The sequence below is a fragment of the Natrix helvetica genome (assembly GCF_964273705.1).
Source record: "Natrix helvetica genome assembly, chromosome: 15".
NCBI lineage: Eukaryota > Metazoa > Chordata > Lepidosauria > Squamata > Natricidae > Natrix > Natrix helvetica.
Window position 1 is genome coordinate 7,252,277 of NC_138565.1, and position 25,170 is coordinate 7,277,446.

A 25,170-nucleotide genomic window follows, 5' to 3' on the forward strand; every position below is an offset into this window, starting at 1 on the left:
CCAATTCCTGCCATCGCTTTTTCTGTGTTTTTTTTTTAAACCCTCCAGTCCCCTAACCATCTTGAGTGCTCTTCTCTGCTGTCTTTCTAGTCTTGCACAATTTCTCATGTCTTTTTTCCCCTCCCTCTCAAATGCCTGAAATGGTTTACAGCTGAAGAGGAGAAAAATACAACAACTATGGACATATCTTAGGGATGCCTAACAGTTACCCGGAAACTTTCTGCCAGGAATTCTGCCAGAATCAAATAATTTAGTTTCGTTTCGTTTATGCCACACTTCCACCCCGTTTCCAGGCTGAACACACCAGGACAGACTTACCTCTATCAGGCTTAAATGAATTCCTATGAGGTAGGGCATCGGAGCGCTGGAAGGAAAGAGAGAGAGAGAAAAAAAAATGGTTTGAATTTGACAAAGACAGAAATGAGAGTATTAGAAGTTAGAGTCAGTTTGACCAAGAAGATATGGCCGGTGCTCGCTTTACGTCTATGCAGAATTCACTTGATTCCCAGATCGTGCAATTAACAGATTAACAGAATAACACAGTTGAAAGGGACCATGCAGGTCATCTAGTCCAATCCCCACCCCCTGCCTAAGCAGGAGACAATACACCATTTCTGATCTTGATATTATTCCTTTCGGTACTTTGCTTGTGGAAAAGCCACAACTTCTATCCCAGTAGTTTAGAGTAGTTTACAGTTGGATGGGACCTTGTAGGTCATCTAGTCCAACCCCCACCCCCACCCAAGCAGACCCTACACCAATTCTGACAGATGGCAGTCCAGTCTCTTCTTCAAAACCTCCAGGGATGAAGCTCCCACAACTTCTGAAGGCAACTTCTGTTCCTTGGGTTGATTGTTCTCACTGTCAGAAAATTCCTCCTTATTTCCAGGTTGAATCTCTCCTTGATCCGTTTCCATCCATTGTTCCTTGTCTGATCTTTGGGTGCTTTGAAAAATAGCTTGACCTCCTACTCTCTGGGGCAGCCCCTCAAATATTGGAAGATGCTCTAATGTCTCCCCTGGTCCTTCTCTTCTCTAGACTAGCAATGCCCAGTTCCTGCAACCGTTCATCGTATGTTTTAGCCTCCGGTCCCCTCATCATCCTGGTTGCTCTTCTCTGCGCCCTTTCTAGAGTCTCAACCTCGTTTTTATAGTGTGGTGTCCAAAACTGAATTCAGTACTGTAGGTGTGGTCCACATATTTAAACAATTAAAGCCAGGTTCTGTTCTACTTTTAAGAATCAAAGAGCAGCTGTGGTCCAATGACACATTTGATTGTTAAGATTCTTTGAAGAGGTATACAGGGTCATAGTGGTGGGACTCAAACATTTTTACTACCAGCTCTGTGGGGGTGGCTTGGCTTTGTGGGGGTGGCAGGGGAAGGATACTGCAAAATCCCCACCCCACTAAGCTGCTTTCCAGCTCCATCCTCCTGTTCAGGATAACAAAAGAAGGTCAGCTGGGAGACTGGGAGGCAGCAGGGGTGGGGCCAGCCTATTTGCCAGTTCTCCAAACTACTCAAACTTTCCACTACCATTCCCCAGAACTGGCTGAATACCGCCTCTGTTTAGGGTATGTGTGTGTGTGTGTGTCCCCAGTCCTTTTAGAGGGTTGGGTTTTTTGGGACGTCCCCCCACATATGATAGAATTTTCCTTCTGCTTTGCGGCGTTTCCAGCATTTATCATTTGCCGATTTGGCCAATAACTGACGTCTCGAAGGTATTTCCATTTCATCTCTTAGGTTACGACTTGGGAATCGGAGCGTGAGGAAACGGTGCTGCAGAGAGAGATTGTGGGGTGCTTAAAGACTTGGAGATCAACTGCTCTTATTAAACCACGTCCGTGCCAAATCACACTGTCGCACCCCGGTCCCAGGCTGGAGCTGTCCCCCCTAAATTAAATTGTAAATTTAAAGCATCCAACCAATGCAGGAGAAGAAGGCTTCACACACACACGCTGGGAAACAATGCCCCCTTTCAGCGTCAATTCAGAAAGCTCAAACTGCCCAAGGAACTGCTGATTCAGTTCTATAGAGGAATGATTTGAGTCCGTCATCTCCACCTCCATAACTGTCTGGTTTGGCTCTGCAACCCAACAAGACCGACACGGACTTCAGAGGAGAATCACAACTGCAGAAAAAGCAATGGCTACCAACCTGCCTTCCATTGAGGACCTGCACACTGCAGGAGTCAAAAAGAGGGCTGTGAAAATATCTACAGACCCCTCGCATCCTGGACATAAACTGTTTCAACTCCTACCCTCAAAACGACGCTATGGAGCACTGCACACCAAGACAACTAGACACAAGGACAGTTTTTCTCCAAATGCCATCACTCTGCTAAACAAATAAGTCCTACAACACTGTCAAATAATTTGCTAAAACTGTATTACTATTCTTCTCTTCCTTCCTAGTATCTCTCTCTCCTCACATATCACTGTAACCATGTTGATTGGTCTTTCAATTTATATTGTTTTTATTTGTTCCCTAGTATCATTTGATGGCTTATTAGTAACCTTGACTATCTTTTTATTCTTGATGAATGTATTTTATGCTCCTTGTGTACACTTGAGAGCATATACACCAAAGACAAATTCCTTGTATATCCAATCACACTTGGCCAATAAAGAATTCTCTTCTCTTCCACTCTACTCTACTCTACCCTACTCTAAATTATTCTATTAATTCCTATTCTATTCTAAATTATTTTATTTTAAATTATTCTATTCTATTTTCTATTCTTATTCTTATCCTATCCTCTATTCTTCTTATCCTATCCTATCCTATTCTATCCTATCCTATCCTCTATTCTCTATTCTTATCCTATTCTATTCTATCCTATCCTATCCTATCCTATCCTCTATTCTTATCCTATTCTATCCTATCCTATCCTCTATTCTTATCCTATTCTATTCTATCCTATCCTCTATCCTCTATTCTTATCCTATCCCATTCTATCCTATCCTCTATTCTCTATTCTTACCCTATTCTATCCTATCCTCTATTCTCTATTCTTATCCTATTCTATCCTATCCTCTATTCTCTATTCTTATCCTATCCTATTCTATTCTATCCTATCCTCTATTCTCTATTCTTATCCTATTCTATCCTATTCTATCCTATTCTATCCTATCCTATCCTACCCTACCTTACCCTACCCTATTCTTTGCGGGTTAACTTCGTTAAAACCTGCAAGCCAAAGATAAGATCTCAGCCTTGGTATAAAATACGTTTGCACCCATTATCCACAGGAGTTCTGGAAAGAGGCAAACCACTAACTACGGCCTGGAGAAGACATTTTTTAAAAATTGCTTTGAGAAAAGGAATCCGACAGCTCCCCTCTGCCAAGAGTGACGCGGGGTTTCCATCCCTTTCTCTCAGTTTACCTTCGCCTGTCCCTTTCTCCCCGAGATTTTAATGATCAGCCTTCGACGGCGCCTTTTTTAAATGTGCGGCATCGTCTCAGCCCTGCCAGATCAATGGGAGCCGAGTGAGGGGGGAAGCCATTTGTTTAGCGGCACAAAACTTCAGGCTTGCTCGGAGCAAGCGGTTGACAGGAGGACGTCAGCCTTCCCCCCCAAACGCCACCACCGACGTGTTCCTAATTAAGTAGATTCAGCGCAACGACAGCGGTGGTGGCTTTTTCTTCTGCGGTGCGGAAAACACCGAAGTCTAAAATTCGTCAGGAAATCTTAAGGCCGCCAATATCTCGCCAGGGCTAAGCCGGACGATCAAGAAGAGCGGATCGAGCTCACGGTGGTGAACCTGCCCTCTGCATCCAGAAGAACGGCCTGTCACCAGCGGGGAAAGGAGAGTGGGGGGAGGCAAGAGACGGAGACAGGAGAACTGTAAAACTTAATTAACTGCTTGGTGTTGATCTGTCAGTCTTCTCAATTAATCAAGGCTCACAATTGGGGACCACGAAATATTTAATAAGGATGTCAGAATCAAAAGCGTCTAAAATATTGCAAAAGACCCCCAGGGCTCGGAGGGAAAGGGGGAAGAACCGAAGCGAGTCCCCAATCCCCAACCCAGATTTTCTGTTGACAAGGAGAGGGACTATCGGCGTGGCACAAGGCAGATGTTGCTAGCATCCGTCCCGTCCCGCCCGCCTGCCGAGCATGAACGCCGTCTCTGAAAATGCACCGAGTGTTGCACCTGATGGTTTCTGGCGTGGAATGGCATGGTTTGCCGTGGCCAACTCGCCACAGCCAAGTCACGACAGCCAAGTCACAATAGCCAACTCACGATACTCAACGCACGATAGCCAACTCACAATAGCCAACTCGCTATAGCCTACTCACTACAGCCAACTCACGTTAGCCAACTCACGATAGCCAACTTACGATTGCCAACTCACAATAGCCAACTCACTGTAGCCAATGCATGATAGCCAACTCATTGTAGCTAATGCACGACAGCCAACTCACAATAGCCAACTCACTGTAGCCAATGCACGACAGCCAACTCACGACAGCCAACTCGCTATAGCCTACTCACTATAGTCAACTCACGGTAGCCAACCCACAATAGCCAACTTACGATTGCCAACTCACGATAGCCAACTCACTCTAACCAATGCACAACAGCCAACTTACAATACCCACTCACAATAGCCAATTCACATCCAACTCACGCTAGCCAAGTCACAATAGCCAACTCACGCTAGCCAAATCATGATAGCCAACTCGCCACAGCACACTCATCTTGAGATAATTCAACAATTCAATTTCATTATTTAATTTCATTGGCTTACAACCACAATTAATCCTACAATTGCTCCCAAATTGCCAAAGTCATAAGTCCCTTTTTTCAGTGCCATTGTGGTAACTTTGAAAAGTCACTTAATGAACTGTTGCAAGTCGAAGACTAGCTGTTGTTAAAAAAATGATTTATTTTTTGTCGTTCGCATTTCATTTGGTCCCTCCTTCGGCATCTTTTCTTTAATGATTCTATGCCAACTGTTTCTTCGATATTGGTGTGATTCTTGTCCTGCAGCAAGTTGTGCTATGGCAAATTGTCCCATGATGAGTTGGCCATGGTGAATTGGCTGTGACGAGTTGGCCTTCATGAGTTAGTCATGGTGACTTGGCCATGGGGAGTTGGTCGTGACGAGTTGGCCATGACCAGTTGGCCATGGTGAGTTGGCCATAGCAAGTTGATCATGAGTTGGCTGTGGCATGTTGGCCATGACAAGTTGGCCATGGTGAGGGTCATAGCAAGTTGGCCATGACAAGTTTGCCATGGTGAGGGTCATAGCAAGTTGGTCATGACGAGTTGGCTGTAGCATGTTGGTCATGATGAGTTGGCTGTGGCATGTTGGTCATGATGAGTTGGCTGTGGCATGTTGGCCATGACAAGTTGGCCATGGTGATTTGGTCATAGCAAGTTGGTCATGACAAGTTGGCTGTGGCATGTTGGCCATGGCAAGTTGGCCATGATGAGTTGGCTGTGGCAAGTTGGCCATGGCGAGTTGGCTGTGGCATGTTGGCCATAGAGAGTTGGCCATGATAAGTAGGCCATGATGAGTTGGCTGTGTTGAGTTGCCCATGATGAGTTGGCCATGGCAAGTTGGTTGTGGCACGTCGGCCATAGAGAGTTGGCCATGATGAGTTGGCTGTGACATGTTGGCCATGACAAGTTGGCTGTGGTAAATTGCCCATGACAAGTTGGCCGTGGCGAGTTGGTCATGGAGAGTTGCCGTAGACCCCTCTAGTGTGGCTGCTCTCTAATTCTGGAACCCTCTTCCACTTAACCTGTGCTTAGCACCTTCAATTATTCAAGAAACGGAGGTTCCCGCCCTGTTGAGCATCTCTTGAAGTTAGGCTCTCCAAGCCCGAGACCGGATTATATTTGGGAGACGTCAGAGCTGGAGAACGCTGGTTGGCTTGCCGTCAGCTGCTTGCTCCGAGTAAGCCTGAAGCCTGGCTTGCAAGTTGAAGCTCCATGGTTTCCATGGGGAGGAGGGGGTTCGCCTTGATTTCAAAGAGCTTAGTTCTGAAAATCAGCGAGCAGAGATCCATCCCCACCAAAGCCCACCCCACCCCACGACCCTAGACAGCAGCTCTCGCTTAAGAGTGGAGGATTGAACTGAAGCAAACTTTCCAAAGTCTCAAAATACAAGCATTTGGGAACTATTTGCTGTTTTTTCCCACTCATCGAATGTCTCCGATTATCCCAAGAGTATCGGATGGCCATTAAGTGTCAAGCGGGAGACTCTGAAACGGGTGGGCTGAAAAACAGCCAAAGTCCAGTTGCAAAACAATCACAATCCCTCACCCCCCCCTCTTTGCCACCTGCTTCCTCTCTTGCGGTTCACCATCGTAAGACACAACTGGATCACAGCTGCAACGTTCCCCGTTGCCCCTCCCTCCCCCAAATACCAACTCAATTGTTTACATTTTAAAACTCACCAGCAAATTTAAAAAGCAGAACCTGGGAACCTAATCCCCGGATCCTTCCTTCTTCCTTCCTTCCTTCCACCTCTCCAAAATCTCAGAAGGAAGGACGGAATTTGGGGCCCCAAAAAAGTGGGTTTTTTTTCCATTTCCAAAATTGAGCAGCTATTGGGAGGTGGGGTGGGAGAGAAGGGGATATACTGACGGCACACCTAGACCAGGGCGAAATTGATTTACCGAGGCAAGTCTCGTGAACAATTACTATTCTAACTAAACTTTGGAACTTCCTTCCTTCCTAAAATGGTATAGGTTATCCTGCTTGATCAAGAGGCTGGAATAGAACACCTCCTGGAAGTTGCTCGGAGGGTGGTTTTAAGCGTTCCGAAGGCTTCAGGGCAGCCTCTGGACGTTCCCTGAAGCCTCCGGAGGCCTCTGGGGGGGCGGGGGAGGCTCTTTTCCAGAAGCTTAATAGGAGCCTGGGGAGGGCGAAAAAAGCATGTAAAAATTGGGGGGGGGGGACGTTGTGCGCGCATGCGCACTGGGGGCGCGTGTTGCATTATGGGTGCGGCACGCCCGCACATGACCCCCCCCCCGCGCTCCCCCCACTTGTGGCACGCGAGCCAAAAAACGTTCGCCATCGCTGGTATAGGTTATCCTGCTTGATCAAGAGGCTGGACTAGAAGACCTCCAAGGTCCCTTCCAACTTACTTACTTCCTAAAATGGTATAGGTTATCCTGCTTGATCAAGAGGCTGGAATAGAAGACCTCCAAGGTCCCTTCCAACTTCCTTCCTTCCTTCCTTCCTTCCTAAAATGTAATTGGTTACGTTGGCAAAAGGGCAATTAAATCCTTCCTGATAATCACAGCTAGGTTTTTTTTGGCCTAGTCGTTCTGAGCCCTGTTTTGGGCCTGGAAAGCCTCCTGCACCAACCTGGAAGCAAAAAATGGGCAAGGGGGTGGGGCATGTGTGTGTGTGTGGGGGGGTCACACACGCATTGCATTATGGGTGCGGGCAGTGTGGGTGAGCTGTCATGCGTGGGTGCGCTTTTGGCACACGACAACAAAATGGTTAGCCATCACTGGTGTAGGTTATCTTACTTGAGCAGGGGGTTGGACTAGAAGACCTCCAAGGTCCCTTCCAACTTCCTTCCTTCCTTCCTAAAATGGTATAGGTTATACTGCTTGAGCAGGGGGCTGGACTAGAAGACCTCCAGGGTCCCTTCCAACGTCCTTCCTTCCTTCCTTCCTTCCTTCCTTCCTTCCTTCCTTCCTTCCTAAAATGGAAGCAGGATAGGTTATCCTGCTTGAGAAGGGGGCTGGACTAGAAGACCTCCAAGGTCCCTTCCAACTTCCTTCCTTCCATCCTTCCTGAAATGGTATAGATTCTCCGGCTTGAGCAGGGTCCCTTCCAACTTCCTTCTTTCCTTCCTGAAATGGTATAGGTTATCCTGCTTGAGCAGGAGGCTGGACTAGAAGAACTCCAAGGTCCCTTCCAACTTCCTTCCTTCCTTCCATGGTATAGGTTTTCTGGCTTGAGCAGGGGGCTGGACTAGAAGACCTCCAAAGTCCCTCCCTTCCTCCCTTTCTTCCTTCCTGAAATGGTATAGGTTCTCTTGCTTGAGCCAGGGGCTGGACTAGAAGACCTCCAAGGTCCCTCCCTCCCTTCCTTCCTGAAATGGCATAGCTTCTCTGGCTTGAGCAGGGGGCTGGACTAGAAGACCTCCAAGGTCCCCTCCAACTTCCTTCCTTCCTTCCTTCCTGAAATGGTATAGGCTCTCCTACTTGAGCATGGGGCTGGACTAGAAGACCTACAAGATCCCTTCCAACTTACTTCCTTCCTAAAATGGTATAGGTTATCCTGCTTGATCAAGAGGCTGGAATAGAAGACCTCCAAGGTCCCTTCCAACTTACTTCCTTCTTAAAATGGTATAGGTTATCCTGCTTGATCAAGAGGCTGGAATAGAAGACCTCCAAGGTCCCTTCCAACTTCCTTCCTTCCTTCCTTCCTTCCTAAAATGTAATTGGTTACGTTGGCAAAAGGGCAATTAAATCCTTCCTGATAATCACAGCTAGGTTTTTTTTGGCCTAGTCGTTCTGAGCCCTGTTTTGGGCCTGGAAAGCCTCCTGCACCAACCTGGAAGCAAAAAATGGGCAAGGGGGTGGGGCATGTGTGTGGGGGGGGGGGTCACACACGCATTGCATTATGGGTGCGGGCAGTGTGGGTGAGCTGTCATGCGTGGGTGCGCTTTTGGCACACGACAACAAAATGGTTAGCCATCACTGGTGTAGGTTATCCTACTTGAGCAGGGGGTTGGACTAGAAGACCTCCAAGGTCCCTTCCAACTTCCTTCCTTCCTTCCTAAAATGGTATAGGTTATACTGCTTGAGCAGGGGGCTGGACTAGAAGACCTCCAGGGTCCCTTCCAACGTCCTTCCTTCCTTCCTTCCTTCCTTCCTTCCTTCCTTCCTTCCTTCCTTCCTTCCTAAAATGGAAGCAGGATAGGTTATCCTGCTTGAGAAGGGGGCTGGACTAGAAGACCTCCAGGGTCCCTTCCAACTTCCTTCCTTCCATCCTTCCTGAAATGGTATAGATTCTCCGGCTTGAGCAGGGTCCCTTCCAACTTCCTTCTTTCCTTCCTGAAATGGTATAGGTTATCCTGCTTGAGCAGGAGGCTGGACTAGAAGAACTCCAAGGTCCCTTCCAACTTCCTTCCTTCCTTCCATGGTATAGGTTTTCTGGCTTGAGCAGGGGGCTGGACTAGAAGACCTCCAAAGTCCCTCCCTTCCTCCCTTTCTTCCTTCCTGAAATGGTATAGGTTCTCTTGCTTGAGCCAGGGGCTGGACTAGAAGACCTCCAAGGTCCCTCCCTCCCTTCCTTCCTGAAATGGCATAGCTTCTCTGGCTTGAGCAGGGGGCTGGACTAGAAGACCTCCAAGGTCCCCTCCAACTTCCTTCCTTCCTTCCTTCCTGAAATGGTATAGGCTCTCCTACTTGAGCATGGGGCTGGACTAGAAGACCTCCAAGGTCCCTTCCAGCTCTATTCTACTCTTTAAAAAAAACGCTTCATGAACTGTTGTAAACGGAGGGCTACTTGTCAATGAAATAAATCCGTGGGAGAGCCCCTCCCTGTGCCAAAATCTGGACCGGTTTTTCTTCTGATGTGCCTTTTGTGTCTTCAAAGCCACCTCCGCGTGGGCAGGGCCTCGACCCAGCAGCTCCTTGCCTTGAAACACCTGAAGACTCCGCCACCATCGGGGGAGCTTCTTCTCTCCTTGTGTTAATTATGAACACACAACCACATCCTATTAGGCGAGGAAAAAGCCCACGCTGGTCTTGCAAATGACTTGGGAACCTGCCTTCCTTGCCGGCAAAGCGAGATCCTTTCTCTCTCTTTTTTTCCCCCATTCATTCTCTCTACCTTCCCCTCCAACCGAGGAAGGTACTTAGCCTTTAAATAATCTTCCGCCCGAACAAAACGCCTTGAAATTTACATGTTTCAAGCAAGTTCAGGCACTCCACTTCCAATGCTACTTAGATGCCTGCTGCTTCCTCGCCGCGGAAGTGCCCCGGAGATCCGTTCTCAACCACTACGTGTGCCGGTTTTCCCCCCCCCTCCTTTTTTTTTTTAAAAAAGCCGGGCGAACGGATTAGCTACCCGACAAGACGCCAATTTCCCGTTCTTTGAGGATAATGAATGGAGGACACTTTGAAGAGGAGAGCAACGTTCTTGCAGAAGAAGGGGAAATCTCCCCATCCCCATCCCGGCAGCCTCCGCCCTCCCCGTATTTCTCTTAAAAGGAGCCCCCGCCACCCCGAGATGTGAAATCTTCAGCCGGCTTTCATGCTGAAAACGTCCAACCGAGGGCCACAAGAAAGGAAGGGAGAGCTGGCGTTTAGGGAGATGCGGTGAGGGCATCAAACCAGCTTCACCCTCAACCGCAGAAGGTCAGAGATATGCTGCCCTTCTCTGCACTCTTTCCCGAGTCTCAACATTGTTATTATTATTTTTTTTAAAAGTGTTGAGACTCTAGAACAGGGATCGACAACTTTAAACACTCAAAGAGCCATGCGGACCCCCGAAAAGAAAACACCGGGACCCGCAAAAAACCTTTTCGGCATCTAAAATGAAGATAACGCTGCGTATATCGCTTATTTTTACGCTATGTATAAAAAAAAACCGACTGTGTTGCGTTTATGAAATCAATAGTGTAACTGTGATGTTAATGTTTTAAAAAACGTTGAATAAAATTTATTTATTTATTTTAAAAAAGAAATCAACGATCTGCTGGGGGGGGGGAGAAAACACACTTTCATTTCCGCCGGCAACAAAAAACACGTCGAACGCTGAAAGAGAAAAAGATGGGTCGAAAAGCTCAATGGATCAATGGTGTCGCACATGGGCGGTTGGGACGCGTATTTTGAGCGACGGGGAGCTGCAGCAGAGGGATGGAAGAGCCCACATGCGGCTCCAGGGCTGCGGGTTGCCGACTCCTGCTCTAGAAAGAGTGCAGAGAAGAGCAGCAAAGATGATTAGGGGCCTGTAGGCTCAAACTTACAAAGAACGGTTGTAGGAAATGGGTATGTCTCAAGAAGGACTAACGGAGACACAATTGTAGTCTGAAGATGTCACCTAAATGGGTCATGAAATGTCTACAAGAAAAGAACCAAGCTCAGAGAGCACCAAAGACTCTACAGTCCTCCTCCTTCTCCCTTCTAGCACTGAAGATGTTACCTAAATGGGTCATGAAATGTCTACAAGAAAAGAACCAAGCTCAGAGAGCACCAAAGACCCTTCAGTCCTCCTCCTTCTCCCTTCTAGCACTGAAGATGTTACCTAAATGGGTCATGAAATGTCTGCAAGAAAACCAGCAAGCTCAAAGAGACCCTTCAGTCCTCCTCCTTCTCCCTTCTAGCACTGAAGATGTTACCTAAATGGGTCATGAAATGTCTACAAGAAAAGAACCAAGCTCAGAGAGCACCAAAGACCCTTCAGTCCTCCTCCTTCTCCCTTCTAGCACTGAAGATGTTACCTAAATGGGTCATGAAATGTCTGCAAGAAAACCAGCAAGCTCAAAGAGACCCTTCAGTCCTCCTCCTTCTCCCTTCTAGCACTGAAGATGTTACCTAAATGGGTCATGAAATGTCTACAAGAAAAGAACCAAGCTCATAGAGCACCAAAGACTCTACAGTCCTCCTCCTTCTCCCTTCTAGCACTGAAGATGTTACCTAAATGGGTCATGAAACGTCTGCAAGAAAACCAGCAAGCTCAAAGAGACCCTTCAGTCCTCCTCCTTCTCCCTTCTAGCACTGAAGATGTTACCTAAATGGGTCATGAAACGTCTGCAAGAAAACCAGCAAGCTCAGAAAGCATCAAAGACCCCCTCAAGATCTTCTGCCTACTCCTAAAACAAGCAACATCTGTCCAGTCTAACTGTCCACCAGGAAGCATCACCCTAACTGCGTTTCGGCTGGGGAACTCTGGAAGTCGAAGTTCCCCCATCTTCCATTGGCCAACAAGCACTGGTCTAAACCGATTATTGAATGCTGTTTGTACATATTTACGTCGAACGGGAGATCTTTCAGAAAACTTGTGTGAGTCTTGACACTGTTTAAACCCCTTAAGATCTTCAGACAGATCCCGAAGAGGAGGCACGTATGCTTACCAGCAGTAGTCCAAGAGATGAGGAGGCAAGACCGGGATGTAAACGTGTTGCCAATACATTGGGTAAAGCAAGGAGACCGAGCCGTGGACACAGGCAGTCAGCTGAAAGCACAGAAATGACAAATATTACAGCTCACCCTGACAAAACAGACTGTCCGGGTTCAAAATAGCATCCAAAAGTAAATCAGAGTCCGAGGCAAAGTATTGCTCAAAGTCCCAATTTATTAAGAGAGCCACGTTGGCACATCTGGGGAAACCTGAATCTGAAAGCTTCCCGGTTTCCCCCACCCAGTTGAAAGTTCAAGATCTTGCCCCCCCCCCCCACACCCACGTCTATCCCATGGTCTAATCTCCCACTGCCACGCTGGCAGCTTCCACCCATCCAGTTCCAGTCAGGTGCAGAGGTGCAAAGACAAAGGATGACCTTGGCTTTCTAGAAAGAATTTTGTTATGGCTACATATCATCTAACCTTGTACAATCCCCCCTCCCATTTTCCCACAATAGAAAAGGCATAGTAGAATAATACAAAGTGTGAAAATATCTACAGACTGTCAGGGTTCCTCTACTACACAACTAATCCCCACAACACTGTCAAACTATTTACTAAGTCTGCATTACTATTGCTATTAATCTTCTCATCGTTCCTATCACCCATCTCCTTCCATTTATGACTGTACGGCTGTGACTTTGTTGCTTGTATCCTTATGATTTATATTGTTTCCTAGTATGGTTTGATTGCTTATTTGTACCCTGTAACTATCATTAAGTATTGTACCTTATGATTCTTGACGAATGTATCTTTTCTTTTTATGTACATTGATCATATGCACCGAAGACAAATTGTGTGTCCAATCAGACTTGGCCAATAAAGAATTCTATTCTATTCTATTCTATTCTATTCTATTCTATTCTATTCTACCATCACAAGGTACAACATTCAGGGACTAAATACTAGGATAATAAATAAGCAATCAATATACCTCATGCGATACAAACAACAAAGTTATACTCATAAGATGCTAAAGGAATAGCCAATAGGAAAGCTGAGAAGGATAATAGTAACCCAGCCCTACTATGTGGCTTGACATCCTAAGGCAGCTATGGCGAACCTTTTTTGGCTCCCGTGCCATAAGTGGGGGGAGCACAGGGCGGTCATGTGTGGCCGTGCCGCACCCATAATGCAATGCGCGACACCCCCCCCAGTGCGTATGCACACACTACAGGCGCGACACCCCCATTTTTTGCATGCTTTTTTCGCCCTCCCCAGGCTCCAGAGGCTTTATAGGAGCCTGGGGAGGGCGAAAACAGCCTCCCCGCCCCCTGGAAGCCCTCCAAAGGCTTCAGGGACTTTCAGGACGCTTCCCTGAAGCCTCCGGAGCAGTCAAAACGAACCTCCGAGCAAACCGGAAGTCCGTTCTTGAACTTCCGGTTCGCCCGTAGGGTGGGTTTTTTGCGCTCCGGAGGCTTGAAGCCTCCGGAGGGCTTCCGGGTGGGGGGGAGGCTCTTTACGCTCTCCCCAGGCTCCTATAAAGCCTCTGGAGCCTTGGGTGGGTGAAAAATGGCTTTAAAAAAGGGTGAACTCAGCCGGCAAGCGCGCGCATGCGGGCTGGCCAGCTGACAGGGCAGCGCCTGGCATGCCCTGACAAATAGCGGGAATTAGTTGTTTAGCAGAGTGATGGCATTCGGGAGAAAAACTATCCTTGTGTCTAGTTGTCTTGGTGTGCAGTGCTCTGAAGCGTCGTTTTGAGGGTGGGAGTTGAAACAATTTATGTCCAGGATGCGAGGGGTCTGTAGATATTTTCACAGCCCTCTTTTTGACTCCTGCATTGTGCAGGTCCTCAATGGAAGGCAGGTTGGTAGCCATTGTTTTTTCTGCAGTTGTGATTCTCCTCTGAAGTCCATGTCGGTCCTGTTGGGTTGCAGAACCAAACCAGACAGTGATGGAGGTGTAGATGACAGACTCAATCATTCCTCTGTAGAACAGAATCAGCAGCTCCCTGGGCAGTTTGAGCTTCCTGAGTTGGCGCAGAAAGAACATTCTTCGTTGTGCTTTTCTGATGACGTGTTTTTTTTTTAAAAAAACAGTTCACTTCTACATTTTCATTTAACAAACGCAAGTGCTTTCTGAACAGTGTATCGTCTGGGTCCATTTGCTTCCATCATCATCCTTTTCTTTCAGCTCCTGGTGACCTTTCTTGACCTTTTCGGTGTCCATTTCAAGCCCCGAGATATTTTAGAACCCAGAAACCTGGAAGGTCTCGATACTGTGTCATCTAGTATTGGAAGAGGTGGTAGAATAGGAGGTCTTCTTCTAAAACCATAGACTAAAAACTCAAAAAAAAAACATAGACTATTGAGCCACCTCCCAAGACTTTGCTTCCTAAAATCAAAAGCAAGGAGGGGTAAGTGAAAAAAAAAAAGCCACCGCAAAGGCATCTTTGGAAGGTATTCCGCCACAAAGCTTGAAGACACCCACCAACTGCTCCTGCAATTTTATCCGCTCGCAATCCCCATACTTTCATTGTTGTTGTTAGTTGCGAAGTCGTGTCCAACCCATCGCGACCCCATGGACAACGTTCCTCCAGGCCTTCCTGTCCTCTCCCATCCTCCGGAGTCCATTTAAGCTCATGCTGGCTGCTTCAGTGACTCCATCCAGCCACCTCCTTCTCTGCCGTCCCTTTCTTCTTCTTCTTCTTCTTCTTCTTCTTCTTCTTCTTCTTCTTCTTCTTCTTCTTCTTCTTCTTCTTCTTCTTCTTCTTCTTCTTCTTCTTCCTCCTCCTCCTCCTCCTCCTCCTCCTCCTCCTCCCCTTCTCTTTTCCCCTCTTCTCCACTATTCCTTCTCCCTCTCTTATTCTCTTCACATTCTTTGATTGTTGTTGTTGTGAAGTTGTGTCCAACCCATCGCGACCCCATGGACAACGTTCCTCCAGGCCTTCCTGTCCTCTCCCATCCTCCGGAGTCCATTTAAGCTCACGCCGGCTGCTTCGGTGACTTCATTCAGGTTGTGAACGAACCAGTTATTCTACCAATGGGTTTTTAGGATCGTATCCTGCATTTTCCTTAATGTAGGAGGTGGCCAGGCTGAGCCTGAGGGTGGGGTCAAATGCATCATAGGTTTGGACTCTCTGCACCTCCATAAGAAACCTAAGTCCAGCCTCCTTTGAAGTCCATTGACGTTATCTGGTGCCATTTCACCTTGACCACTAATAGTTCAGATTAGGCTGCATGAAATAAACTTGTTGTTAGTCGCAAACTCATGTCCGATCCATTGCGACCCCATGGACAATGTTCCTCCAAGTCTTCCTGTCCTCTATTATGCTCCGGAGTCCATTGAAGCTCACGCCGACAGCTTCGGTGACTCCATCCAGCCACCTCCTTCTCTGCCGTCCCCTTCTTCTTCTTTTGCCCCTCCATCGTTCCCAGCATGAGGCTCTTCTCCAGGGAGTCCTTCCTTCTCATTAGGTGGCCAAAGTGTTTGAGTTTCCTCTTTGGGATCTGGTCTTCTAAAGACCAGTCAGAGTTGATCTCCATTTTTTGACGCTCAGCCTTCCTTAGGGTCCAACCTTCACAGCCATCCATTGCAACTGGGAAAACCACAGCCTTGACTAGACGCACTTTTGATTGGCAGGGTGATGTCTCTGCTTTTTTAGTCTGCTGTCTAGATTTGCCATCACTTTCCTCCCCAGGAGCAAGCATCTTTTGATTTCTTGGCTGCAGATACTTTCATTAGTTAAAGATTCCTCCCTACAAGATGTTTTCTTCAGCAGGATGTTGGCTAAGGGTGCTGAAATGGAACTTGGGACTTTGGAAAATCCAAAGCAGGAAAACAGCCATTCAAAAAAGACTCTTAAAAAATAACATAATTTTTAAGGTCATGTCCTGCTTCAACAACGGATGCTTCTCTTGTCTTGTCCCTCCCCTCTTCTCAACAATTACACCCCAGGAAAAGACAGACAAGGAAGGATAGTCCCTAAGTGGGCTTTATGACCGAGAAAGCAGCTTTTTAATGCAAAAAACAGAATTTCATTCTATATAATACCGGCGTTGTGCTCCTAATTCGGAATCCCTGCCTGAATTATAAGAATTTCTAAGTACCCTGCGTGGGTGTAGATATGCGGATCTGCTCAACTTTTCTTCTAAATCCCTTTTGACAAAAGAAAAACGTTTCCTTAATAGCAGCTCTTAATAATCTTCACCCGAAGAACAAAAGGCTTTAGCTATGTAAGCGTTCCAGTTAGGAAAAGAACGGAGTATAAGAACCCTGAATGAAAACATGGGATCAATTGGCTAATTGCCCACGGGTGAGCGCATTTCAAAATTCACCCTCATCCATCCCCACGCTCCTTTGTGAGAATAAATATGGGTTTGGTGAACATGCTAGAAAGCTAATCTGTTTTTGTTTTGCTTGAAATGGCAGGCGACGTTATCGTAAAAGTACCACACACACCCCAATTTTTTTTCGACTGCTGGTTTTGCTAGAAGTCAGTTCAATTAATACTATTGGGTATATACATATTTTTGTATTTATTTATTTTGTCATGTTAATGTAATGTATATTGATGGTGGAGCCCCTTTGAGAGCTGCATGCAGCCACATTTCATTTTTAATGTGTGCCGATCAGTGTACATTCAAAGTGACAATAAAGTTATTATTCTATTCTATTCTATTCTATTCTCTATTCTATTCTAAGTCTTATTCTTAACTTTTGTTATTCTATTCTATTTTCTATTCTTATTCTTTATTCTATTCTATTCTTATTCTTTCTTGTTCTGTTCTATTTTTTATTCTATTCTTATTTTTTCTTATTCTATTCTATTCTCTATTCTAAGTCTTATTCTTAACTTTTGTTATTCTATTCTATTTTCTATTCTTATTCTTTATTCTATTCTATTCTTATTCTTTCTTGTTCTGTTCTATTTTTTATTCTATTCTTATTTTTTCTTATTCTATTCTATTCTCTATTCTAAGTCTTATTCTTAACTTTTGTTATTCTATTCTATTTTCTATTCTTATTCTTTATTCTATTCTATTCTTATTCTTTCTTGTTCTGTTCTATTTTTTATTCTATTCTTATTTTTTCTTATTCTATTCTATTCTCTATTCTATTCTAAGTCTTATTCTTAACTTTTGTTATTCTATTCTATTTTCTATTCTTATTCTTTATTCTATTCTATTCTTATTCTTTCTTGTTCTGTTCTATTTTTTATTCTATTCTTATTTTTTCTTATTCTATTCTATTCTCTATTCTATTCTAAGTCTTATTCTTAACTTTTGTTATTCTATTCTATTTTCTATTCTTATTCTTTATTCTATTCTATTCTTATTCTTTCTTGTTCTGTTCTATTTTTTATTCTATTCTTATTTTTTCTTATTCTATTCTATTCTCTATTCTATTCTTATTCTTAACTTTTGTTATTCTATTCTATTTTCTATTCTTATTCTTTCTTGTTCTGTTCTATTTTTTATTCTTATTTTTTCTTATTCTATTCTATTCTCTATTCTAAGTCTTATTCTTAACTTTTGTTATTCTATTCTATTTTCTATTCTTATTCTTTATTCTATTCTATTCTTATTCTTTCTTGTTCTGTTCTATTTTTTATTCTATTCTTATTTTTTCTTATTCTATTCTATTCTCTATTCTATTCTAAGTCTTATTCTTAACTTTTGTTATTCTATTCTATTTTCTATTCTTATTCTTTATTCTATTCTATTCTTATTCTTTCTTGTTCTGTTCTATTTTTTATTCTATTCTTATTTTTTCTTATTCTATTCTATTCTCTATTCTATTCTAAGTCTTATTCTTAACTTTTGTTATTCTATTCTATTTTCTATTCTTATTCTTTATTCTATTCTTATTCTTTCTTGTTCTGTTCTACTTTTTATTCTATTCTTATTTTTTCTTATTCTATTCTATTCTCTATTCTATTCTATTCTTATTCTTTCTTGTTCTATTCTATTTTCTATTCTATTCTTATTTTTTCTTATTCTATTCTATTTTCTATTCTATTCTATTTTCTATTCTATTCTATTTCATTCTTATTCTTTATTCCATTCTTATTTTTTCTTATTCTATTCTATTCTAATTCTTAATTCTTTCTTGTTCTGTTCTGTTCTATTCTATTTTCTATTTTACACTCTATTCCATTCTACATCCTATCCTATCCTACCCTACCCTACCCTAGCCTCAAAATCAGGATATGGAGCCTCTTCAAATCCAGACAATAGTAGATGACTAAGTCAACAGCATTAGAGAGGAGGAAAGAAATTAATTTGCCATTTATCAACGGGAAAGCAAAACGAAATGAAATGAACAAAACAGCCTCTATCCCCCAATCAATACCTATTTACGAAGCCAAACAGCTAGGAAATCTTAATGTTTTTTTTTATAAAGACAAATAACCAAGAACATCCTATTGCTACCGCTAACAACCTTACAAACTACAGATCTAAACACTGAACTGGAACACTGCAGAGAGTAAAGCGTATTCTTATATATTAGTAATGCAAGGGGACCCGGGCTTAAGTGAGTTGCATCTTTCATCTTTTGGGTCCTTGATGGACTCTTAAGTAGCATTAAGGCAGCATCCTTATCAAAGAAAATTGCGGAAAACCGAGATTCTTATCATGCCCCATTTGAGTTCCCCGAGAGGTCAGGAGGAGATCCATCTGAAAGCATCGTTTATCCGTTTTTTCTTCCTCTTTTTTTTCCCGCCTCCAGACAACAAGCAAACAACAATCTATCCTTCCATGAGTATAAAAACAACAGAGCGTTGTCAATGTTTTTTCCCCCCCAAAGCACCAGCCTCAAGAAAGAAAAGTTTGCACTTTCCATGCAAAGAAGCTTCCCTGGGCAAGTTTTATTATCCTAGACCACCGTAGCTGTATGGAAAATCACTCCGGTGTTGTCATTATTTTATTACTGTGTTTCCCCGAAAATAAGTTTTGTTCCAAAAGAGGCATTAGGGCTTATCTGGTTAAGTCTTGTTTTCAGGGAAATATGATACTAAATGCATCTGTCTGGCTGCTGAACGTAACTGGGGCTTATTTTGGGGGGTAGGTCTTATATTACAAACATCCTGAAAAACTTCTAACAAGGCTAGATTCGCCCATTAGGCTCCACTGCTACTGTCTCCACCAGAAACTCAGACTGAAAGGAAAGTTAAGCTTACAGGTAAGATAAAAGTTCCCCTCGCACAGAAATGTGCTAGTCGTTCCCGACTCTAGGGGGCAGTGCTAATCTCTGTTTCAAAGCCGAAGAGCCAGCGCTGTCCGAAGACGTCTCCGTGGTCATGTGGCCGGCATGACTCAATGCCAAAGGCGCACGGGACGCTGTTCCCTTCCCACCAAAGGTGGTTCCTGTTTTTCTACTTACATTTTTTACATGCTTTCGAACTGCTAGGTTGGCAGAAGCTGAGACGGAGCTCACTCCGTTACGCAGCGCTAGGGATTCGAACTGCTGAGTTAAGTTAAGCTTAAGCACCCACCATTTCTTTTCCAAACTTACTGTGCTCAATTTACTGCAGCAGATGAGAATGCGCCGTTCGTAAAGCATGCTCGCATACAAATGCAACATGTTGTTGACGTCCACAGCTACAAAATACTCAGTCAGATTTCTCTAGGAAGAAAAAGAAGCGAAGAATGTTTAGGAAATTGTCGTGGAGCGGCAGTCCACAATTGTGATTCTCAAGTTAGCATCTACGGCAGGATAGAAACCTTAATCGATCTATCAGAATAGAGCTGGAAGAGAGCTTGGAGATCTTTTAATCCAACCCCCTGCTCATGCAAGAGGCCTTAGACCATTTCAATCAATCAATCAATCAATCAATCAGACTAGAGCTGGAAGGGAGCTTGGAGGTCTTCTAGTCCAACCCCCTCCTCAAGCAGGAGACCTTAGACCATTTCAATCAATCAATCAATCAATCAGACTAGAGCTGGAAGGGAACTTGGAGGTCTTCTAGTCCAGCCCCCTCCTCAAGCAGGAGACCTTAGACCATTTCAATCAATCAATCAATCAGACTAGAGCTGGAAGGGAGCTTGGAGGTCTTCTAGTCCAGCCCCCTCCTCAAGCAGGAGACCTTAGACCATTTCAATCAATCAATCAATCAATCAGACTAGAGCTGGAAGGGAGCTTGGAGGTCTTCTAGTCCAACCCCCTCCTCAAGCAGGAGACCTTAGACCATTTCAATCAATCAATCAATCAGACTAGAGCTGGAAGGGAACTTGGAGGTCTTCTAGTCCAACCCCCTCCTCAAGCAGGAGACCTTAGACCATTTCAATCAATCAATCAATCAATCAGACTAGAGCTGGAAGGGAACTTGGAGGTCTTCTAGTCCAACCCCCTGCTCCAGCAGGAGACCTTAGACCATTTCAATCAATCATTTCAATCAATCAATCAGACTAGAGCTGGAAGGGAACTTGGAGGTCTTCTAGTCCAGTCCCCTGCTCCAGCAGGAGAATCTATACTTCATTACATACACTATATTTCAGATAAGTGGTGTCTAATCTCTTCTTAAAAACCTCCACTGATGGAGCACTCCCCAACTTCTGGAGGCAAGCTGTTCCACTGGTTAATTGTCCTCCCTGTTAGGAGGTTTCTCCTTAATTCCAGGTTGCTTCTCTCCTTGATTAGTTTCCATCCATTTTTTTCCTCTTAAAAAATAAGTTGACCCCCTCTTCTTCTTTTTTGGCAGTCTGTCAAATACTGGAATACTGTTATCATGTCACCCCTGGTCCAGCTTTTCTCTAAGGTAAAGGTAAAGGTTCCCCTTGCACATACATGCTAGTCGTTCCCGACTCTAGGGGGCGGTGCTCATCCCCGTTTCAAAGCCGAAGAGCCAGCGCTGTCCGAAGACGTCTCCGTGGTCATGTGGCCGGCATGACTCAACGTCGAAGGCGCACGGAACGCTGTTCCCTTCCCACCAAAGGTGGTTCCTATTTTCCTACTTGCATTTTTAAAATTTGCTTTCAAACTGCTAGGTTGGCAGAAGCTGGGACGAGTCACGAGAGCTCACTCCGTTACGCGGTACTAGGGATTCGAACCGCTGAACTGCTGACCTTTCTGATCAACAAGCTCAGCGTCTTAGCCATTGAGCCACCACGTCCCTAGCTCTTCTCTAGCTTTTCTTTAGCCTGGCCTAAATAATGGACTTGCAACGTGGAAAATGATCTGTCTAATCTTAACATAACCCAAAGGATTAATATTTGATGACCTTCCTTTGAGGTTTCTGCAAGACGTGTCCACTGATAAAAACATACAAGGCAGACAGAGGGATGAAGACCTCGAGTGTGCCAGGGTGAGGACCATGGACAGCGCCTAACACCCTCCATGGCTCCTTCTTGGTTTCACTCAAGCCTTGCTGGGCAGCTAAGAGGAGAACGATCCAGTAGAAGGGGCTAGGACCATGAAGGCAAACCTATGGCAAATGCGCCAGAGGTGGCATACAGAGCTTTCTCTGTGGAGACGCCTGCCATTGCCAGCTAGTCTTCCTGGATACCGGAGTGCAGGAAAACGGTCTGAAAATGGCCCAAAAAACCAGTCCATTTTGGGGGCATTTTAAGGCTGTTTTTCAGGCCAAAAACAGTCCAGAAACCAGCCTGAAAATGGCCCTAAAACAGCCCCAAAACAGACCATTTTAAAGCTGTTTTTCGGGCCCAGAACAGTTTGGAAACCAGCCTGAAAATGGCCCCAAAATAGCCAGAAAACAAGCCATTTGGGGGGCATTTTAAGGCTGTTTTTCAGGCCAAAAACGATTTGGAAACCAGCCTGAAAATGGCCCCCAAAACAGCCAAAAAACAAGCCGTTTTTGAGGCATTTTTAGGCTGTTTTTCAGGCCAAAAACGATCCGGAAACCAGCCTGAAAATGGCCCCAAAAACAGCCAAAAAAAACACATCCAGTTGGTTTTTGAGTGTCTGGAGCATGCACAAGCATTCCGTTTTGGGCACTAGGTGCTGAAAACGTTCGCCGTCCCTGGGCCAGGAGAATAACTTAAGACTTTGTTTTAAAATAAACCTGTTTAACTGGCACTCAGTTCCTCCCTCCCCATGGTTCCTACTCCATCTGTGCTGATTAGCGAGATGTTTGTGTCTAAACAGAAAACTGTTTAGAAGTAGTAGCCACTTCCTGCCACTGTGCTACAGATACAACAGCAGCGCCTGGAGATAACTTGGCAGGCCTCTAAAAAAGAAAAGGCAGTCTTCGTGCTCACCCAGATGCTAAATTCAATCCATCAAAAGAGAACTGGAAGGGACCTCAGAGGTCTTCTAGTCCAACCCCCCACCCCCTGCTCAAGCAGGAGACCCTACACAATTTGCTGCCCCAAATGGCTATTAGAGATCCAAACTAAAACTGACAAACAAGCCTTCTGATTCTGATCTCCGAGCACTTCCATAAATCTTGATTTCTCCTGATATTTTCCCCCCTTATTCCTAACTAGCTGGATACCCGTGCTTCACTATGGAACTATGTGGGCGGGCTTGATACATTGACACTTAAAGCTTGAAAATTAATGAGGAGTTACTATCGGGCTTGATACACTGACACTTAAAGCTTGAAAATTAATGTAGAGCGTGTTAATATAAGGCAACCGGCAGTTGGAACAGAGCTCCTTTCAGGTGGGGAGGGGGAGTAGAATGTCTAACTCCTTAGCATCAGAGCGTGTTAATATAAGGCAACTGGCAGTTGGAACAGAGCTCCTTTCAGGTGGGGTGGGAGAGTAGAATGTCTAACTCCTTAGCCTCAGAGCGTGTTAATATAAGGCAACCGGCAGTTGGAAAAGAGCTCCTTTCAGGTGGGGAGGGGGAGTAGAATGTCTAACTCCTCAGCATCAGAGCATGTTAATATAAGGCAACGGGCAGTTGGAACAGAGCTCCTTTCAGGTGGGGAGGGGAGTAGAATGTCTAACTCCTTAGCATCAGCGCGTGTTAATATAATACTATATGTGAAATACTGATGATCTGATGGTCATTTCGACAAATCCTTTCTTAATGAGCAGCTAGAAGCCAAAAGGATGATATGTGCCAAATTTCAAGTTTGTAGGCTTTACAGTTCTGGAGATTTCATAATGAGTGAGTGATATTTGGCTTTTATATATATAGAAGACGTATGAATTCTGGAATCTCATATATGGTTACACCATTTACAAAGACACCCACACCCACACACAGAGCAGAGACTTACATTTTCGGGGATGCTGGGAAGTTCCCTGGTGTCGGGCACCGTAAAGTAAGAATGCTGAAGGGGAAAGGCAGGGAGAAAGAAAGAAAAGAGAAAAAATGCACCTCAAATTTCCATTTATTTTGACATATTTATGCTCTACTGCAGTGATTCCAAAACTCGATAACTTGATTGTGCGAGGACTTCAAGTCCCAGAATCCACACCCTGTTGATGTCCACACATTGCCAGGGTTGAGGATCTAGAGTTTGGGGTGGGGGGAGAACTTCAACATATGCCCACTGAGGCCACAGACACAATGGAATACAACTCAACAATCCCAAATACAATGAGGGTAAATATCAACCAATCAGCATAGAGCTGGAAGGGACCTTGGAGGTCTTCTAGTCCAACTGGTTTTTCTTTGAAGATGTTTCGCTTCTCATCCAAGACGCTTCTTCAGCTCTGACTGGATGATGATGGGGAATGGAAGGATTAATATAGATTATGTCGTATCCTCCCCCTCTGATTTAGAATAGAGTTGGAAGGGACCTTGGAGGTCTTCTAGGCCTTCCTCTTGATCAAGAAGGAGACCCTAGACCATTTCAGACAAGCGGCTGCCCAGTCTCTTCCTAAAAGCCTCCAGTGATGGAGCGCTCACAACTTCTGGTGGCAAGCTGTTCCACTGGTTAATTGTCCTCATCGTTAGGAAGTTTCCCCTTAATTCCAGGTTGCTTGAGAGTGCTTTTTTCAAGAGGAAAACGTCTTCAAAGAAAAGCCAAGAAAGTTCAGTTGCCTCTTGGAAAAAAGCACTTCTGGGACAACCTCGACCTGGAGGGTTGAGAATGTCTACAGACTCTCCTTGATTAGTTTCCAGCTCCCCTTTCACTCCTCTTTTATTTCCTCTAGGAAGGGCCATTCACCGTCCACCTGTGGCCTTACTCCCGAGTCGGCCCTTGTTCCTTAGCTGTTCCCTTCTCCTGGCAGCTCTACGTATGCGTACATCGGGAACAGGCTCCAGCTGTTCTTCTGCCTCACTGATGTCAGACTCCGAAGGCAGCTGATAACTGTCCGACGGCCTCGACCCCATCTCTGCCTCCGACACAGAGCCCTCATCAGAGCCTTCCCCAGACTCCAGGACTGGCCCATCTTCCTCCCCAACCTCCTCACTGTCTGAGTCTCCCACCAGCTCTGCTGGCGGGACACAACATTCTCCAAACGAAAACCTCCAGGTTTTTCCTCATTTTAGGAACGCTCACCACGCTGAGATGAACCGAAGAAGCTGGCTCAGGAATCGGCAATTTATAAAGGGTCTGCAAAAGTTCGCACCTCTGGTTGTCCTGAAACAAAAAAGGAAAAAAATGAGGTAGTTTCAGTGAGGGGGTTGAATTCTTTGAAAAGAAACATCGGTCTGCTTCTCTCTCTTGTTAACGAGAGGCCAAAAAACTCCAACATCTTGGGTTTTTTTTCTTGATGTCAACCATATCAAGAAAAGAATACATCTTACTTGGTTTAACAAAGGTACCCCTATTTTTTTCCCCCCACTGGGAAAATGACAACCTGTCAATCTACCATATTTTTCGGAGTAAAAGGCGCACTTTCCCCCCTGTCAGTGTGAATGAGAATTCATGACTTGGCAGAGACATGGTAACAAGGTCAGCCAATGAATAGGCATGGCAGCGGGGTCAGCCAATGAGGGCTGTTTGGAAACTGAAGCAGTATTTGCTTTGTGAGCAACAAGGAGACAGCAAGGAGCCAAGGAGTGGCTTGGCTTTAAAGCTCTGAGTCTGTGCTGAGCTCTGAAAACTAGTCTGCTGATCTGAACTGAAACTGAAACTGTTCTCTCCTCTGCTTGTGTTTGCTTGTATTTGCTACCACGTTGGGAAAACCTGCTTTTGGTATTGTATATTTACTTCATGAGTTATATTGTACATAAAGAGAAGTTAATGAATCCTGCTGAAT

The 25,170-nt window shown here is 44.8% G+C and overlaps 1 protein-coding gene across 1 annotated transcript in view; it reads right to left on the minus strand.

Annotated features, from left to right (window-relative positions):
* DENND1A (DENN domain containing 1A) overlaps nucleotides 1–25,170 on the minus strand; it is a 224,199-nt gene that overhangs the window by 82,047 nt on the left and 116,982 nt on the right. Inside the window, exons 7-11 of the mRNA XM_081967098.1 lie at nucleotides 24,468–24,548; nucleotides 23,235–23,288; nucleotides 19,562–19,672; nucleotides 12,058–12,158; nucleotides 319–364 (exon numbers count right to left, since the gene is read on the minus strand). Coding sequence (XP_081823224.1) covers nucleotides 319–364; nucleotides 12,058–12,158; nucleotides 19,562–19,672; nucleotides 23,235–23,288; nucleotides 24,468–24,548 — 393 coding nt within the window. The remainder of the gene's footprint in view (nucleotides 1–318; nucleotides 365–12,057; nucleotides 12,159–19,561; nucleotides 19,673–23,234; nucleotides 23,289–24,467; nucleotides 24,549–25,170) is intronic.